The 21139-nt window shown below is 43.4% G+C and overlaps 1 protein-coding gene across 2 annotated transcripts in view; it reads left to right on the forward strand.

The window, feature by feature from the left end:
* The first annotated feature begins 2183 nt into the window (after window positions 1–2183).
* The window catches only part of LOC115171053 (G protein-activated inward rectifier potassium channel 1-like), a 38713-nt gene continuing 19757 nt past the window's right edge, over window positions 2184–21139 (forward strand). Inside the window, exon 1 of one of the 2 annotated variants that reach the window (XM_029727519.1) lies at window positions 2184–3192. In XM_029727519.1, coding sequence (XP_029583379.1) covers window positions 2524–3192 — 669 coding nt within the window. In that variant the 5' untranslated portion in view covers window positions 2184–2523. The remainder of the gene's footprint in view (window positions 3193–21139) is intronic. The other variant, XM_029727518.1, reaches the window with a different exon arrangement.

Here is a 21139-nt window from a genome sequence, read left to right on the forward strand (position 1 = left end):
TCAACGTATTTTTACTCAAAATGTAAAATATACAAAGTAACAAATACACGCACACCATGACAGACAGAAAATACAGCAAACAATCACTCACAAAAAAAACATGGGGGAACAGAGGGTTAAATAATGAACAAGTAATTGTGGGATTGAAATCAGGTGTGTAAAACAAAGACAAAACAAATGGAAAATGAAAAGTGGATCGGCGGTGGCTAGAAGGCCGGTGACGTCGACCGTCAAACGCCGCCCGAACAAGGAGAGGGATCGACTTCGGTGTAAGTCGTGACAGATGGCGACTTTGAAGAATCCAAAATATATTTTGTTTTTTTAATACTTTTTTGGTTACTACATGACTACATGACCATGTGTTATTTCATAGTTTTGATGTCTTCACTATTATTCTACAACGCAGAAAATAGTTAAACAAAAAAAGAATAACCCTTGAATGAGTAGGTGTGTCCAAACTTTGACTGGTACTATAGGTGGTAGAAAATCTGTTCTGAAAAGATCTGTTGAGTGTCTAACCTCTGGGAACCCATTTTCATTTCATTTGAACACAACAGCACACCCATCCATTGTCTATCTGTCTGTTAGATTACTGGGAATCTATCCATAGTGACTAATCACAGTGAAACAGCTGGTTATCTCCTTGTGGGCTTGTTAATGGCAGTAACAGACGATTGTATTACTGCAACAGAAAATGTATTTGATCCAACTGCTCTGCTGAACGGACCTATGTCATCAGCCACACTACTCTCTCTCTCTCTATAAACACGAGGTAAAGCCAGAATAAGTTGGGCCTATAATTAGCCTAAACTAAACTATGACACTGCCCCATGTGTGATACAGTATATAATTGTTTTGATATAAACTGATTGTACAAAACGTTAAGAACACCCCCCTTTGCCCCTCAGAACAGCCTTAATTTGTCGAGGCATGGACTCTACAGGGTGTCGAAAGCGTTCCACATGGATGCCGTCTCATGTTGACTCCAAATATTCCCACAGTTGTGTAAAATTGGCTGGATGTCCTTTGGGTGATGGACCATTTTTGATTCACAATGGAAATTGTTGAGTGTGAAAAACCCAGTAGCGTTGCAGTTCACACAAACTGGTGTGCCTGGCACCTATTATCATACCCAATTCAAAGGCACTTACTGTCGATCTTTTGTCTTTCCCATTCACCCTCTGAATGGCACACATACGCAATACATGTCTCAATTGTCTCAAGGCTTAAAAATCCTCCTTGAACCTGTCTCCTCCCCTTCAATCTACAGTAATTGAAGTGGATTGAAGTGGTCATAGCTTTCACCTGGATTCACTTGGTCAGTCTATGTTCTGGATGTTTTGTATACTCAGTGTAGATAAAATGACCTGGACATCAGTGACCATGTGGAATGGACAGACAGACAGGTCTAGGAGACATATAGATGGTTATGAAGTTCAATCAATGCAGAATCGGACTAACAGGAATTAGCATTATAGCATAACTATTCACAGGATTCAGCCATCTTCTACAGTTACAATACATTCCTTTTCGCTGGGCTGATTAGCAGCAAGTGCCAAGGTCGAATCTACCCACTGTTTTGAAGATGTCCTCTGGGACATGTCTGAAAAGGGCCTGGAGTATGTTTGAATCAATAACAGCCTCTCCACATGAAACTAAAGAAGAGCTACTACATTAGCAAGGGGGTTACATTTGGAGCTGTGTAGAAATAGAGTGCACATGAAAGTTGCTGCAAAGCAAATTGGAGTAAATTAATAAACACGGTTTCTTTTTACTGTTTTCATAGACGGCCTCAAAGAAAAGTATAGGCCCCCAAATCACTGACCCCTGCGCTACGCTCATCCGACTGTACGTGCGTTTTCTGTCCGCAAGGTGGCATTACCTGACTTGAGAGCAGGTAGCGGGGAGGGCTGCATGGGGTCCAACCATCCCGAGTTTCAATAGGCTACCGTAGCCTAATCAAGTGGTTGTTTTTGGTAATGATCCTCTCCGCAGGCCTACCTCTCCTCAAGGAATACTGTTTTTGAATGACATATATTATATTTAATTTTAATGTAAAAAAATCTGCTGATAAATTATATTGAATACCCCCCTCCTCTCTTGCACACACACACCACACACACACACACACACACACACACACACACACACACACACACACACACACACTGTCTCTCGCTAGCTCTCAGTGTGGGCATGTCTGTTCAGGAGACAGTCTACTCCGAGCGCAGTCTCACTTTAATCGAAAGTGGAGGGACAGCGAGTGAATAACCATCACCTCCTTATGGCACACCAATCCATCATATATTTTTCTGTGGAAAATGTTCAACTAAAGCCGGTGAGAGTAGATTAAAAGCTTTTGTAAAGAGTGCACTGTTTTGGGGAGTATACCCAGATCCTTGCGCAGCGCGTTATTGCCATGGAGACCTTTACGCACTACAGATAACAAGTCTTTGTGAAACAAAGACAACAAAGTAATGGATCAAAACTGCAAGTGATTTTTTTTCACACTCTGATAAAGTTATGGCCGCGCTACGGAGGAAATTTGGGGAGGACTATCAGGTGGTGAATACAAACCGAGACACCACCGCTTTTACTGCACCTGTCAAAAAGAAACGCCAACGGTTCGTGGAGAAGAACGGTCGTTGCAACGTGCAGCACGGGAACCTCGGCGGGGAGACCAGCCGATACATCTCCGACCTCTTCACCACCTTGGTGGACCTCAAGTGGCGATGGAACTTACTTATCTTTGTTCTGACCTATACAGTAGCATGGCTGGTCATGGCTTCTATGTGGTGGATCATCGCCTACATCAGAGGGGACATAAACCATGGCCACGACTCGTCCTACACCCCCTGCGTTGCCAACGTTTACAACTTCCCCTCCGCTTTCCTATTCTTCATAGAGACCGAGGCCACCATCGGCTACGGCTACCGCTACATAACGGAGAAATGTCCAGAGGGCATCATTCTCTTCTTGTTCCAGTCGCTGCTGGGGTCCATCGTGGACGCCTTTCTGATCGGCTGCATGTTCATTAAAATGTCCCAGCCCAAGAAGCGCGCAGAGACGCTTATGTTTAGCCAGGACTCAGTGATCTCGCAGCGCGACGGGAAACTGTGCCTCATGTTCCGCGTGGGCAACCTGCGAAACAGCCATATGGTGTCCGCGCAGATCAGGTGCAAACTCATAAAGGTAAGGTAAGCAAGCACCACCGGGGTATTTAGGCAACTGATCATAAAATGACCCACGGTGATAATTCTCTACTAAAAGCCTTTTAAGGGGTAGGGGAAAATTAAACTCCCAGGCATAACATGCCAAGATGTTGCGTGCTAATGTCATATCTAATGTGCGTAACTAATGATCATGTATTATATTCGCATTTCTTATTTCCCACAGCCTATACAGTATGTGCTTCTCCATCCCCCCGTCTGCATTTGGGGTCCTAAAATGCTGTGACAAACAATGAATTCAACGTGAAAGTGGCAAACAGCACAAGAAAATGCATTACATGTAATCACATTGAATAGAGTAAACCTACAGGAGTCTATCTGCGCTATGATAGCAGTTGCATTCATTCATCTTCTTTTTCTATGCTTAATTATAAGCAGGTCTTAGTCCACAGTGTGTGCCTTGTTAAACAAAAAAGGCTTAAGATAGTATACCATGATCCTCAGTAGTGAGATTGTATTTCGGCTGAGTGACAGACGTGTCCAAGACAGGGTCTGATACGAGAGAGAGACAGAGAGGGGTTGAGAGAGAGAGAGAGGAAGAGAGGGGGCAGCTGAGAAAGAGAGAGAGAGCGAGAGGTCTTCAGTGGCGCAGCTACAGCGTGTCCGACATCAGTCACCCTTCAGCCAGTGACATTTAGAAGAGCAGGTGGTTTAACTGCGGGACACGGTAGTGTATCAGTGAGCTGCTCTGGCAGAGATCTGGGCTCTCAGGCTGGCGTTTGACAGTTAAAACTACAGCCATGAAAACACACAGAAACAAATCATCATCAGCCATACATGCTGCTCACCCCGATCAAGCATGGTATCAGGTCAGAAGTGGCCCTGGACTTAAGACCCTGGAGTAAAGGAATAAATCATATTTATAGTGCATGTTGTACGGTCTGGCTTACAATGTGATGTTTGAATAGGACTTTGTAGAGACACTCCGATATGAAACCAAAGAGAAGCAAAAACATTGGTTTCTGGGAACACACACACGCACACACACACTTTGAGCTTGTTTAGGTATGTGTTCCCCCACTGCGAACACATCAGCACATTGAACATGCCGCGGGTCAACTTAATAATACATACATCCAGTGTGGCTGGAAGAGAGAGAGGCAGGGAGAACCCCACCACTCTACAGACACAGCCAGGCAGTCCCCAAAGAGAACAGCCTCCTAGGCACACAGTCAGAACAGACACAACAGATAGCCCCAAGCAGGGTGTTTTTCTGGGATGAACCCCGCCCTCTCGCTCAGCCTCCCAGGCAGACCATTTACAGCAGCTGGAGGGGTCCATCACACCTGTGACAGGGTGCACGGTTCTCCAAATGACTGGTCATTTACTGGAGGGCTAGTTTGTTGATTGATTTAGCGTGTGTAATAATTGAATAGGGCTCAAGCACAGACCCAGGCGCCTTCACGATATAAAGCTCCCGTAGGGTGGGTGTATTTTGACAGGAAAAAGGAGGACGGGAGAGAAAGAAAGTACCCACTGGGCACAGACGTCCATTCAACGTCCATTCAACGTCTGTGTCCAGTGGAATGACGTGGAAACAACTTTGATTCAACCAGCGTGTGCCCAGTGTTTGCCCAGCGGTTAGGCTATGAGAGGCACACACAGAGATTGCGCCATGGAATATGTGAACAGGCACTTTGAGCACGAGTAAGAAACCCACACTCACCTTTTCTTTCTGACTACAAAGGGGAAAAAATGAAAGAATAAACATCATCCCCCTCCTCCTCTCCTGCTCTCTCGTTCTCTCTTTGAGGTATCATCCGTAACAACCCACAATGTGGGCTCTTTACTATTGTTGCTCTGCTGTCAGGCTTCACAGCACAGCCCTGTGCTACTTTCACTTCAAAGACCCTTTAGCCGGCACAAAAATGTAGAAATAAGCCTCCTAGTTTTGGGAAAACATATCTGAAAACAAATTACTCAGAAATTAATCATATTAAAACAGTTGTAAAAGTTAACATGAATTATAGTCATGAAAAATTAAACATTTCTTCACAGGAATCATGCTATTTTGTAAATAAGTAAATGTTTATATTTTGTCAGTGCAGTATTAGTAGAGGGACGATGGTGGTGCTGTTGAATCGTGCCCCTCTTCCACCTGTTCCCCCACTCACAAATCTGTACAGGTTTTTAAATAGTCCTCTCCACCTTCCATTTAGGTATTGACTTGCCGTTTGTTCGTAAATATACACCGTAACATGACCTGGCATATTGCATAAGGTCCTAGAACCACTTGACACCAATCAGACAAATAGAGAACATATCGGTTGGCGAAAAGCAAAATCTTGATGAACTCCTGTATTCCTTCTTCAGTTAAGTCCCATCATTCATACATACATGCATGCATACATACATACATACATACGTAACAGTGTAGGTTCCGTCCCTCTCTTCGCCCCAACCCGGGCTCGAACCAGGGACCCTTGCACACATCAACAACTGACACCCCACGAAGCACCGTTACCCATCGCGCCACAAAAGCCGCGGCCCTTGCAACGCAAGGGGAAACCCTACTTCAAGTCTCAGAGCGAGTGACGTCACTGATTGAAATGCTATTAGCGCGCACCACCGCTAACTAACTAGCCATTTCACATCGGTTACACATACATACATACATACATACATACATACATACATACATGATACCTCTTCCCTGTGGCTCAGTTGGTAGAGCATGGTGTTTGCAACACCAGCATGGTGTTGTGCAACGCCAGGGTTATGCGCTCGATTCCCATGGGGGGCTAGTACAAAAAATATATACAAAAATACAAAAAAAATGCACAAAATGAAAATGTATGAAATGTATGCATTCACTACTGTAAGTTGCTCTGGATAAGAGCGTCTGCTAAAAATGGTAAAAATACATACATACATACATACATACATATTGTAGGACTGTGCAGAATGTGTGTACATAGGTGTGTGTCTGGCAGTGACAGCTGCTCATTTAGAAGCTCATAAAAGACAGAGGAGAAGATGGGCAGGCAGTATTGGCAGGACTACTGTTTGAGTTTACAACATGGTGTAGTTAAGGCATCTGGTCCTTGTGCCCACGTCTGTCAGTCACAGTCCACATCTCATTCCAGCCAGGACCGCTCACTTCAATCAAACCCACCAATCGCACAGCCAACCACAGAACCCACATTGAAAAAGCAGCGGGGCCAATTCTGCAGGCAGTAACCGTGAATATAGGCCTATGCAAAGATTTATTTTATAAGACTTTTGCTGGATGATTTGACTGGCACTGTGAGCTGGCTGAGTCAAGCGACAGTCCAGTCCTTGTCGAATGCCGGCCTGATCACTGGTAGCTAGGCTACTTGTTTGTTGTTTGGGGGAAAGTGTTGTTTTGACTAGCGTGTTGTAGCCTCGCGTAATGCAGCGCTGCTGAAGTGGCGTGTCTGATTACTAGAGGAGAGCAGAGAGCAGAAGGGCGATGCTCCATCTCACAGGGCACAGAAACAGACCAATCAGAGCTGTCACAGCTGACAGCCATCCAAACCCAGAGCTGGTGCTGGCAGAGTCAGGCAGACTCAGTAAGCCTCCGAGTGCATCCTGTTGGAACGCTCCTCGCTCTCACACCAAAATATGGGAGAGGCACAGCTGAATGGAGAAAGAGAAGAGAAAAGGCTGTAATATAAAATACAGAGAGAGAGAGAGAGAAATAGAGAGAGAGAGACAGAGAGAGAGAGACAGAGAGAGAGACAGAGAGAGAGAGAGAGAGAGAGAGAGAAATAGAGAGAGAGACAGAGGAGAGAGACAGAGAGAGAGAGACAGAGAGAGGAGACAGAGAGAGAGAGAGAGAGAGAGAGAGAGATTGGGTGACAGGTATACAGATGTAGGATCTTAATTTGTAGTGTATTTGAGGTTTAAAAAGGCATTTGTAATTTCCACTTTGATATTCAGAATGTATTTTTCCTTACAAAGAAATGAATCAACCCCTAGAATGTCCATGAATTATAATCCACATAGTCATTACCACCTTTCTTGTTGCTGCAGGATAATGTTCTGTTGTAGCAAACTGTGTCAAGGTGGGAGGATGTGGTAATAGACTAGACAGGCAGGCACAGCTACTAGCCACTGGGAGATGCAATTTCTAGTGTGGGGGCTGTGAAAAGTTGTGAAAGCTACAGTAGGGCTTTAAGGTTGGACTGTGCAGACATTGATCCTCGAGCATGTCATGTCTAGTAGTGTTATGCTCTGAAGAGTAGATATTTATGTGGGTTGCGTACACACCCACCCACACACACACACACAAACACACCACACACACACCAACCACACACACACCACTACATCATCCAAGGAAAGTGGAAGGGTTAAACACTATCACCTGGCCTCCATCACCACATTGTTTATCCGAGGCAATATAGGAAGCCACGCGTGAAGTGTGTGTTGAGGTGTATGGCGGAGTGTGTTTTATTTCTTATATCACTGCCAGAGACCATGTGACCCGTGAGTGATATAGAAGTGGAACGTGGAACGCGGAACGCAGATGGACACGGTGTGTCGGTGGAGATCCCCTGAAGACAAAATAAAGCAAGAGCGTTGACTGTAAACCATTATGTTACTCAACAGCTGGAGGTTATGGTACAGTGTAACTCACAGAGCCACATTAGACTAGACTTGTTACCGGTGCTCCAATGTGAATCCCTCTCAGGTTTGTAGTGAACTAGTGGGTGGGCTCTGGCAGCACTGTTACATTAAGCCCTATTTTGGCCATGGCAGTTGCGACCGGAGTCCTTTCAACCGTTCCTGTCACAGTCTATGAGCATTACACTGCACATTAAAACACGGTTCAGACAAGAGACAAAGAGAGCTAACACGCCTCCATTTTAGCATTACAGAACAGCCTATTTGAATTTCAGAGTGGATTATATTATTCCAAGAAAACAGTGATTTCCGTTTTTCCCCCGCGTCTCCTCCTCGTGTGAAGCGTTTCCCAAACAACCTCTTTCATTTCCTCAGCAGCCAGTGAACCAGGGACCACTCCAGTACCTAATCAACACATGCACCGTCGCCTGCCTGCCGCTCGGCCTGCCCGATTAATGAGGGCTTTGAGAGGGCCCAGGCATGGAGTGTGGCGATGACTCGGATGACAGGCCTATTTAGGCCCAATCATTTCATTTAGTGCCTGTCCTCAGCCGTGAGTCACTCACTGGTGGAGATAAGACTCAGAAGATATGGCACCAAAGAAGAAAATTCACTGGGTGGACAAAAAAGGACTGAAAGGCGTTTTGAAATGGGTATAAATGGGTGGTTGTTTAGAGTAGTTACTGGAAACACACACACACACACACACACACACACACACACACACACACACACACACACACACACACACACACACACACACACCACCACACACACCACACACACACACACACACAACACACACACACATGTTTTGTTCGCCATCCTTTTGGGGAACCAAACAAGTGATTCCCATTCAAAATCCTATTTTCCTAACCTGTATGCTTACTCTAACCTAACATTAACTTCTAAACCTAATGCTAAACCTAATCTCTAACACTAATTGTAACCTTAATTGTAACCCAAACCAGACAGCAAGTAAAAAGCAGAAGTGCCCAGGAACCAATTTGGGCTAAACCACACACACAAGAACAATGGCCAACACATGTACAGTATTCACTGGGCTGTAAACACCTGACAGTAGACATGAACAATATCCCCTCTAAACACAGAGAGAGATGAGTTTATCATAGCACAAACCCCACCGTGCCACTCATTGAGATTCTGTGTATAGTAAGACAGTGGTGATATTTCCTGGCATCCCAGAGGATGTTTACTGATGCATCATTCCCTGTTTGGAATCTCAGAGGACTAGACCACAGGCCAATGTCATGGAAGGTCAGTATCAGACCAGGCTTGACATTTTTGTCATTTAGCAGATATTCTTATCCAGAGCAACTTACAGGTGCAATTAGGGTTAAGTGCCTTGCTAAAGGACACATCAGATTTTTAAAATCTAATCGGCTCTGGGATTCAAACCCGCAACCTCTTGGTTACTGGTCCAACGCCCTTAATTGCTAGGCTACCTTTACACACAGGATTGATATGCCTCCTCCAACCCTAAACCTAACCACTACGCCTAAAATAGCCTTTTTTCCTCGTGGGGACCGGCGAAATGTTCCCACCTTTCTGAATTTTCCTTGTTTTACTATCCTTGGGAGGACTTCTGGTCCCCACAAGGATAATAAAACAAAAAACAGACACAAATAAGTAACATTCTTAGAATGTTCTCTGAATGTTACTAAAGTTTTCTTGTGGTTTTTATGGAAAGTTTTCTTAACGTTCTCGGAACAATTTGAGAACATGACTTTAAATAGAACCGCGAGGAAACCTGTAGGAAACATTATACTGAAGTACTGAAATTCCCACAGAAGAACGTTGTTTCTTAACGTTATCTGAACTATTTGAGAACATTTCCAATGTCAAACCAGTTGAAGAACGTTGCTAAAACATTCCAAAATTGAAATGCAATGTAACCATGTTTGAACTTCTGGGAAACGTTCTATTAAAGTAATGAAATACTAAGAAAATTATGTTTTTTTGGTCAAGTTCTTTAAATGTGCTGAGAATGTTCCAAGCCAAACAACTATCGTGCACCATTCCCAGAAAGTTATGGGAAAGTTGTATGCAAAATAACCATACACTGTAGGACAAGCCCGCCCTCACCAAGCTCTAAGAAACATGTGGTTCTCAGAACGTTATGTATCATACCAGCAGTTTGGTGCTGCCTTCTTCTCAAAAGCATCTAAAATTGACAAGTTAAAGTGTCCTGTCTGTCTGGTTGTGTCAGTGGGAAGGTTAGCGTGTTTGTTTGAACAGAGACTGATGTAGAGAGAAAGACTGTGCACCAACAGCTATCTCTGATTCTTCCGCTTCACAAAGAGAGTGGAGGAGAGTGCCACAGGCACAGGAAGATTTGCTTGTCAGCGTTTGCAATACAGTCATCTGTCTTTTTAATCTTAACCGACACAGACAGCAAGTAAAAAGCAGAAGTGCCCAGAACCAATTTGGGTTAAACCACACACACAAGAACAATGGCCAACACATGTACAGTATTCACTGGGCTGTAAACACCTGACAGTAGACATGAACAATATCCCCTCTAAAACAGAGAGAGATGAGTTTATCATAGCACAAACCCCACCTTGCCACTCATTGAGATTCTGTGTATAGTAAGACAGTGGTGATATTTCCTGGCATCCCAGAGGATGTTTACTGATGCATCATTCCCTGTTTGGCATCTCAGAGGACTAGACCACAGGCCAATGTCATAGGAAGGTCAGCATCAGACCAGGCTTGACATTTTTGTCATTTAGCAGACAGTCTTATCCAGAGCAACTTACAGGAGCAATTAGGGTTAAGTGCCTTGCTCAAGGGCACATCAACAGATTTTTGTATCTAATCTGCTCTGGGTTTCGAACCAGCGACCTCTTGGTTACTGATTCAACGCCCTTAATCGCTAGGCTACCTTTATTCACAGGATTGAGAAGCCTCCTGATTGGGCCAAAGACTGGAAATCATTGGAACACATTTAACCTTGAGGGCAATGAGTTTTTCCTGGCGTTTTGAACTGACTAGGAAAAACTCTGGGCCCTAGAGATTAGCCCTTTGAGAAGGAGATCTGTTTGTGTGAAGGATGTGAATTTGTTGGCTCGACCCTCATTTATGTGTTCTCTGTCACCCGGTACTGCATGGAAAATGGTCCAGGAACAAAAGGACAATGCCCAAGGACTAGTCCCCATCCCCCTCTGAGGGGCCAAAATGTATCTCTCTGTTACAGTATCCAGAGGATTGACTATTGAATGTGATAGAATAATATTGTCTGGTATCTATCTAAAACGTGTTCACTGAGGATAACTCTGATGCTATCTATATGGATGTATGATCTATGTGGATTCTTGAATCTGTACAGGGTGAACTCTGAATTACTCTTATGCAAAATGTTTTGTCTTCTCATGAATTCTGTCTTATTTACATTGGTCTCATCGCCCACACAAGCTCTTAGATGCTGTGACACCCTGTGGAGTTTGGGCCTTGGTGGTCAGATTACATGGTTAACTTGGTATCGTTTCATTGGCCAATGGGGGTTGGTTTTGGGTTGAGAGGGTTACATCAGATGTTAAAAATGGAATTAGATGCCTTTGTTCTCTCTCTTATCCTGTATCCCGTCCATGGAGGAAGGATTGTATGATCAATTCTCATTTCCTAGGTTTCTAGGCCTTTGGCCTAATGGACATCTCTTTGTTCATGCTTTGTATTCTAAGTTAACCTTATGATCTACAGTACCAGTCAAAAGTTTGGACACACCTACTCATTCAAGGGTTTTTCTTTATTTGTACTATTTTCTTAATTGTAGAATAATAGTGAAGACATCAAAACTATGAAATAACACATATGGCATCATGTAGTAACCAAAAAAGTGTAAAACAAATCAAAATATATTTTAGATTCTTCAAAGTAGCCACCCTTTGCCTTGATGACAGCTTTGATCACTCTTGGCATTCTCTCAACCAACTTCACCTGGAATGCTTTTCCAACAGTCTTGAAGGAGTTCCCACATATGCTGTGCACTTGCTGGCTGATTTTCCTTCACTCTGCGGTCCAACTCATCCCAAACCATCTCAATTGGGTTCAGGTCGGGTGATTGGGATGCCAGGTCATCTGATGCAGCACTCCATCACTCTCCTTCTTGTCAAATAGCCCTTACACAGCCTGAAGGTGTGTTGGGTCATTGTCCTGTTGAAAAACAAATGATAGTCCCACTAAGTGCAAACCAGATGGGATGGCATATCGCTGCAGAATGCAGTGGTAGCCATGCTGGTTAAGTGTGCCTTGAATTCTAAATAAATCACAGACAGTGTCACCTGCACAGCACCCCCACACCATCACACCTCCTCCTCCATGCTTCACGGTGGGAACCACACATGCGGAGATCATCCGTTTACCTACTTTGCGTCTCACAAAGACATGGCGTTTATTTGGACATCGTATATTTGGACTCATCAGACCAAAGGACAGATTTCCACCAGTCTAATGTCCATTGCTCATGTTTCTTGGCCAAAGCAAGTCTCTTCTTCTTATTGGTGTCCTTTAGTAGTGGTTTCTCAGCAATTTGACCATGAAGGCCTGATTCAAGCAGTCTCCTCTGAACATTAGATGTTGAGATGTGTCTGTTACTTGAAATATTTATTTGTGCTGTTGTTTCTGAGGTTGGTAACTCTTATGAACTTATTCTCTGCAGCAGATGTAACTCGGGTCTTCCTTTCCTGTGGCGGTCCTCATGAGAGCCAGTTTCATCATAGCACTTGATGGTTTTTGCAACTGCACTTGGAGAAACTTTCAAAGTTCTTGACATTTTTGGTATTGACTGACCTTCATGTCTTAAAGTAATGATGGACTGTCGTTTCTCTTGGCTTATTTGAGCTGTTCTTGGACTTGGTCTTTTACCAAATAGGGCTATCTTCTGTATACCACTCCTACCTTGTCACAACACAACTGATTGTATCAAACCGCATTAAGAAAATCCACCAATTAACTTTTAACAGGCATACCTGTTAATTGAAATGCATTCCAGGTGACTACCTCATGAATGTGGTTGAGAGAATGCGTAGAGTGTGCAAAGCTGTCATCAGGCAAAGGGTGGCTACCTTGAAGAATCTAAAATATATTTTGATTGTTAATACTTTTTGGTTACTACATGATTCCATATTGTGTTTTTTTCATAGTTTTTGAAAAGTAAGTACCCTTGAAATTTGAGTGGTACTAGGGTGGTAAAAAATCTGTTCTGAAAAGATCTGTTGAGTGTCTTAATAACCCCTTACCCATTCTCATTTCATTTGAATACAGCAGAACACCCATTCATTGTCTATCTGTCTGTTAGATTACTGGGAATCTATCCATAAGTGACTAATCACAGTGAAACAGCTGGTTATCTCCTTGTGGGCCTGTTAATGGCAGTAACAGACGATTGTATTACTGCAACAGAAAATGTATTTGATCCAACTGCTCTGCTGAACGGACCTATGTCATCAGCCACACTACTCTCGCTCTCTATAAACACAGGTAAAGCCAGATTAAGTTGGGCCTATAATTAGCCTAAACTAACCTATGACATGTGTGATACAGTATATAATTGTTTGTTTACAACTTTTTTGGTTACTACATGATTCCATATGTATTACTTCATAATTTGTCTTCACTATTATTATACAACGTAGAAAATATACTGTATCACACATGGGGCTGTGTCATAGTTTTGTTTAGGCTAGCCTAGCTGGCCTGGCGGTCTCAAATGGAGGCCGCTATTGAACTTTTCCAGCGTTGCGGGAGCTGTGTTTACTTTGCTTTGTTCCGGGACAATGTGGACGGCGCTGACTTTTCAATGTAGCAAACTGCTGCTTGCGGAGGACTACAGGAGCGAATAAGCTACTCTTGCAAGCAAGTAGCAAACCTACTTAAACTACTGGGGAACCCACGCCCACCTACTTTTTTATTTTTATTCCACCCCAGTAGCCGCTCTCGTCTGGTGGAAGTTTTGCCGCCGTGTCAGCTCTCCACAGCCCGACTGGACCAGTGCTAGGCAGTGGTTCCATCCCCAAAGGGGTCTCCCCCTTCCCTGGAGAATGGAGCTGTTCTCAACCCAACCAAACCAGCCATGGCGGTACATCACTCGCCGTGGAGTCGAAGAAGGCATCCTCTGGCAATGGGGGTCTCATGAGATGTTGAGCCCGGAACTGACACAGACCCAGAAACAGCTTTGCCGCCCTGGAACCAGAGGTTCCGGCGCAATTCTTGGCTCAAGATGGTGGCTCAAGATCGGATCCGGAGGTACCTGTGTCTCGTCCTCGGTTCTGTCTCACTCTCCTGGTGGCTTCTACTCAGGTTCAGATCCTCGAAGCTCCCAGCATCACCAGACTGTGAGGCTGCCTGAGAAACCGGCCCATTCTACATCACCAGCTGTCATAATAGGGCAGCTCAATGGTGAGAAACATCACGGTCCCCAAGGCAAAAACCCTGCGCTACCCAGGCGCACGAGTACAGGACATAACGAGGCTTCTTTCCACAAGACTGTTCTACAACAGATGCTGGGAGCTGACACTGTCGTAGTCCATGTGGGGTCAAACGACATCAGGAGGCTAGCTCAGAACATTTGAAAATGATTTTAAAGAACTGATGTAAGCATTAAAAGACTCCAAAAAATTGCCAATAATTTCAGGTCCAGTACCATCGTTGGGCGCGCGGGGTATGAAAGATTCAGCAGACTGCTGGCATTACACATCTGGCTAAAATACTACTGTAGCTCTGCTGGAGTCACTTAACTATACTCCACTTCTCAAAAAGGTTGGGGAAGAATTGGATAAATGGCGGGATTTACCAATTTCTCTTATTGGGCGGGTCAATTTGTAAAGATGAATATATTACCAACATTCTTGTACCTTTTTCAAACTTTGCCCTTTCCTGTTCCCAAAGTTTTTTCAAACAACTTAATAGGAAGGTTTCTTCATTTCTGTGGAAAGGGTTGTGAAACTCAAAACTTTATGCAAACCTTACTCAGAAGGAGGACTTACTCTACCTGACTTCCTGTGTATTACTGGGCATCTCAGTTAAAGGCTGTGTGGTATGGCAAGATACAACAACAAGTTCACCTTCTTGGAGACAGATAGATGAGTGTCTGACCCCTGCTACATTGGCATCTATACCTATATTAGCCCACCTAAAGCTTTGCTAGGTCTCATAGACGACCCTTTCATTAAAACACTTTAATATACGGATTGAAGGTCTGTAAACAAACAGAAGGGCTTAGATCTAAATATGAACACATACCTTCCTATAATAAACCCCATCTTACCCAAAGCCCGAGAGATGGGCATTACATTTTCTTGGTTCAACAAAGGAATTAAAACATTTGGTTCATCTCTATAGAGAAGGTTAATTACTATCCTTTCAACAACTGGCATCTAATTTTCAGTTACCTCCAAACTCATTCTTCAAGTACCTACAGGTTAGGCATTATATTGCCACTCAGCAGGGAGGTAGGATTCAGCCCATGAGTAACCTAAAACTGATCAACTGTGGCTGGGGAGAGGAAAGGGGTAAAAGGTTTAATTTCTTACATGTACTCTGGTCTTCAAGCTCTGTTGGGGAATGATGAACCTCTGAAAGCTTGCATGAAGTGGGCATGATGACCTTGGTCTCATTTTTGAGGATGAGAAATGGGGAAAGCTCTTTTTAGATGCTCAGCGTCTTTCATTTAACAAAAGGCACAAGTTGATGCAATTCAATATTTTACATAGGGTCTACTTTACACCAGAGAGACTGAATAAGATCAATTCTAAATATTCAACATTTGTCCAAGGTGTAAAAACAGGAGTGGGCACACTTATGCATATGTTTTTATCCTGCCCTGAAACTAAGCAATATTGGAAAGACATTATTCAGATCTTATCGCAGGTCACTAATATGACGGTACCAACTTAGATCCTTCCCTTATTCTTCTTGGAGATGATTCTGTTCTACCAGTTAATATTTGTAGCAAAACCAGATTCATTTAATTGGCAGTCAATGCAGCCAGTAAATGCACAGCTATTATATGGAACAGTGACACTCCGCCAAGCAAGCAGATGTGGCTTAAAGAACTATCTTCCTATATTCCATCAGAATAAATAACATACAATTTACGTAATAAACCCTTGAATTTACTGATGTCTGGGGGGACTTTCAGCAGTTTTCTAGAGACGTCACCTTTAGCTGCCTCATTACTACTTTCTTCATTATTGTATTATTATTATTTTGTTTTTGTGTTGAATAATTCATTTTTCTAGCATGGAATGTGAAGGTCATTCTGTTTATTTTTTTGCTGTTAATCAGTGAAGCTAATACCGGTAGTGGGGAGAGAGGGGGGTGTTCCTGTGTTGGGGAGGGGAAGGGTTTTTGCACAAGTGCCCCCCATGTAGCATGGTGTTTTGTGTAGGTAGAAGGAATAACGGGGCATTATCTGTGTCATATTTTGCTGATTGTTAAATTATAAAAAAATAAATGCCAATAAATATGTTATCCCCCCCCCCAAAAAAAGAAAGGCCTGCTCGCTGAAGTGTTTTAGGGAGTGTTTGACAGTGATGAGGGGTGGTCGTTTGACCGCAGACCCATTACGGACACAGGCAATGAGGCAGTGATCGCTGAGATCCTGGTTGAAGACAGCAGAGGTGTATTTAGAGGCAGGTTGGTCAGGATGATATCTATGAGGGTGCCTGTGTTTATGGATGTAGGGTTGTACCTGGTAGGTTCATTAATAATTTGTGTGGGATTGAGGGCATCTAGTTTAGATTGTAGGACGGCCGGGGTGGTGTTAAGCATATCCCAGTTTAGGTCACATAACAGTACAAACTCTGAAGATATATGGGGGCAATTAATTCACATATGGTGTCCAGGGCACAGCTGGGAGCTGAGGGGGTCCTATAAAAAGTGGCAACAGTGATTATTTATGGAAAGGTGAATTTTAAAAGTAGAAGCTCGAACTGTTTGGCGACAGACCTGGATAGCATGACAGAACTCTGCAGGCTGTCTCTGCAGTAGATTGCAACTCCACCCCCTTTCCGCAGTTCTATCTTGGCGGAAAATGTTGTAGTTGGGGATGGAAATTTCAGAATTTTTGGTGGCCTTCCTAAGCCAGGATGTCAGACACGGCTAGGACATCAGGGTTGCGGAGTAAGTGTGCCTAAGCAGTGAAAAAAACTAACTTAGGGAGGAGGCTTCTGCTGTTAACATGCATGAAACCAAGGCTTTTATGGTTACAGAAGTCAACAAATGATAGCGCCTGGGGAATAGGAGTGGAACTGGGGGCTACAGGGCCTGGGTTAACCTCTACATCACCCAGAGGAAAGAGGAGGAGTAGGATAAGAGTGCGGCTAAAGGCTATAAGGACTGGTCGTCTAGTGCGTTGGGGACAGAGAATAAAAGGAGCAGATTTCTGGGCGTGGGTAGAATAGATTCAAGGCATAATGCACAGACAAGGGTATGGTAGGATGTGAGTAGAGTGGAGGTAAACCTATGCGCTGAGTGACGATGACAGAGGGTCCGTCTCTGGAGGCATCAGTAATGATCATGCTGTTTAATCAGCTTCTTCATATGCCACACCTGTCAAAATTATTTAGAGTGAGAGCTGATGCTTTTGAAGCCGCAATGTAAAGTGTTAGAAAAAGATTGTCAAGACACTGGAGCATTCAGGCACTCGTAACGTTTCAGATACCGATAATAGTGTTGGCTTTACAGGCGACTGTGGAGAGTCAAGCCACACTCCAAAATGCATGTTAAGCTGCCTTCACATTCGAACTCCTAGCTGCTGTCGCACTCCTCATAGACTAGCGAGTCCATTTAGGGCAGTAGCAGCTCATATTTCAGTCATTAGGACATTTACAAACAATGCAGGGCGCAGTCTCATTTTGCGCAGGTTATCATGCAGTGAGGCCATCTCTCACTTAAATGATATTGGACCATTCCCACCATGGTGAGAACGGGTGAAGACCCAGTACAACGCGTATATTCTTGAAATGCAAGATGTATGGCAATTACTTTTGCTTTCAACTCTAACATGGAACCCAAACCGGCTGCGAGCGTGCGCCATCGTGCATAAATGTATTTTGTTCCCCCACACCAAACGCATCACGACACGCAGGTTAAAATATCAAAACAAACTCTGAACCAATTATATTAATTTGGGGACAGGTCAAAAAATCATTAAACATTTATGGCAATTTAGCTAGCTAGCTTGCACTTGCTAACGTAATTTTTCCCTATTTTAGCTAGCTTGCTGTTGCTAGCTAATTTGTCTTGGGATTTAAACATTGTGCTGTTATTTTACCTAAATGCACAAGGTGCCTCTACTCCACCAATTAATCCACACATAAAAGGTTAATCGAATCGTTTCTAGTCATCTCTCTCTCCTTCCAGCCTTTCTTCTTCTTGACTTATATTGCGATGGCAACTTTCATAATTACGTGCATTACCGTCCCCGACCTATTTCGTCTTTCATGACCCACGTGGGTATAACCAATGAGGAGATGGCACAGGGTACCTGCTTCTATAAACCAATGAGGAGATGGGAAGGGCAGGACTTGCAGCGCGATCTGCGTCAGAAATAGAACTGACTTCTATGTTTAGCCCTTGGCCCTTGGCACGCAGACGCTTGTTGACGTGCGGGTCCTGTAGAGGTAACACCTTCCAAGGAATGATTACATGGGCCACTAATATTTAATCTATGGACAGGATTGCCTAACCAGCTTGACTGTTGCATCTAACTATGTTATCAATAAACAGCACACTAAACTTGTACTCCACTGCAAACTGGCCTTGTAGTTAAAACTTGTTGGATCTGGGTAGGGGTCCCCCCAGACTTTCAACCAAGGTATAGGATCGAAGTGTTGGAACCTTGGATTTGGGAATCCACCTTTCTTTATGAGTCTTAAACTAGACACAGAGCAAGTGTTTCAGACTTAAATAGCACTTGTCTGTAGCCTACCTGGTGGCGGACACATCCGTGCCTCTCTCCAACAACTAAACAGGCCAAGCTACAGAGCTCAGCCATTTTACTATTAATTGAAACTCTAATTCGTTAAGCGTTCCTTTTTTAAAAACATGAATAGTAAGTTTTAACTGACAACGTGATCAGTGGAAGGACCGCAATGTTTTTTGGAAACGTGGGAGTTTTATTATGGTGTGATTGTCTTGGTTGCACATAGGACAGGTTTCAAACTTTATTAAATTACAAGGTATAGGACATCGCTCAATGTATGGTGTGAGCGGGTAATTATAGAGCAAACCATTTAGCAAACCCACTTTGATAAATATCCTGACTTGTATAGAAATGGCTTGCAGACTCTACCCCAACGTTTTAACGTCCTGCTGTGTTCCAGGGTAATGGGTGCGTACTGGCGGCAGAGAAGTCAGGCGCAGGAGAGCAAAAACTGATTTACAACGGCGCAGTTTAATAATAAAAACCACCGTTAACAGAACAATAAATCAAATGGGTACAATACCCGTCACATGCCAGCATAACGTGCACAAGCACTTACAACAAACAAATCTGGACAAGGACATGTGGGGAACAGAGGGTTAAATACACAACATGTAATGAGGGATTGAAACCAGGTGTGTGGGAAGACAAGACAAAACAAATGGAAAATGAAAAGTGGATCATGATGGCTAGAAGACCGGCGACGCCGAGCGCCGAGCGCCGCCCGAACAAGGAGAGGAACCAACATCGGCGGAAGTCGTGACAGCCAGTCGAATTGGACCGATTTACAAGTTTTCTCTCTGACAATCTGATTGTCATAAGGTTCCATGACTTTGTCCACACAGGGCCTCTGAACACACAAAATACATGTTGATGATTTTCATTAAATTTGGGGTGTTTTATTTAACTTTTGTACACCTGTGGTGCTTCGGGTCAAAAATGACCGGTCATTGGAAATGAATGGGTGAGACTACAATTTGTGTTTAAAATTGAGTTCAGTCACATGCCCATTCATCAGATGGACACACTTCCTCTCCCAGACCCCCACATGCATGTGTGATGGAGCACACACACACCTCACTCCCCTTCTTGGCTTCCATGGCAACCCCCACAAGACCTTTCCCCCAATAGAATCTTTCTCCCACAGGAACCACACCTGTTGGCATTCTCACAATCTCAACATTGTTTCAATAATATAAACTTTTCTCGCACCTCTGGTATATAAAGCTTTTTTGAGGTCTTGCTCAAAATTCATTCTGTGGCAGCACAATGACTAAACGATATACTGTATGTGAGGCTGTTGATCATATCTTTGATCATGACACTGGTGAGGAGGAGAGAGTCCTTGTTAAACTTTGACACAAAGTAGTCTGTGATAAATAGCACAATATGTTTCATCTGAGTATTTGTTATAGTCAAAATAATCCATACATTATGCTTTTTTAACTCAAAAACAAGTTGTATGAGCTCAGGTCAATGAGGCCTACAGGCCATAAATAGCAAATAGAAGTTCAAAACTTGTAATGTTCACAAGAACTTAAGTTGATAAAAAGATCTAACACAACATTAGGTGATAATATATGTATTATTATGGATTTATAGTCAGCTATAATGGGGCGGTCATTTTGGAACGGGAACACAGAATGAATTAACATGAAACGAACTCAACAGGAGGGTTAAACTCAAAATGTGGTTGCCTGGAGTGCAGACGTTCAGATTAACTGTAATTCTGACATAGCCGGTAGACTGCTGCAATGTAATCTCAAACATGTTTATAATATTTCACCTTTTTAATCTTGTCTGGTAATCAGTTGTGTTAGATTTCTGACTGAGTTATGAGTTTGTCCCGCCCCTCCAATAGCCAGTGGCTGGCTGGGTGGCTGCTTGTTGATAGGCTACACAGGATGGTCTAAGGCAGTGGTTCCCAAACTTTTTGTTGTCGTTGCCATCATTGTAAGCCTGCCACACACACTATATGATACATTTATTAAACATCAGTTTTTGTAACAATCCGGCTCGTAGGAAGTGTCAAAGAGCTCTTATAGGACCAGGGCACAAATAATATAATGAAAATCAATAATTCTCTATTTAGCCATCTTACATAAAAAAACATTTGTTCATCAAAAATTGTGAATAACTCACCACAGGTTAATGAGAAGGGTGTGCTTGAAAGGATGCACATAACTCTGCAATGTTGGGTTGTATTGGAGAGTCTCAGTCTTAAATCATTTTCCGCACACAGTCTGTGCCTGTATTTAGTTTTCATGCTAGTGAGGGCCGAGAATCCACTCTCACATAGGTACGTGGTTGCAAATGGCATCAATGCCTTAACAGCGAGATTTGTCAAGGCAAGAAACTGAGCGCAGCCCAA

Source organism: Salmo trutta, chromosome 32 (genome assembly GCF_901001165.1).
Source record: "Salmo trutta chromosome 32, fSalTru1.1, whole genome shotgun sequence".
Taxonomy (NCBI): Eukaryota; Metazoa; Chordata; class Actinopteri; order Salmoniformes; family Salmonidae; genus Salmo; species Salmo trutta.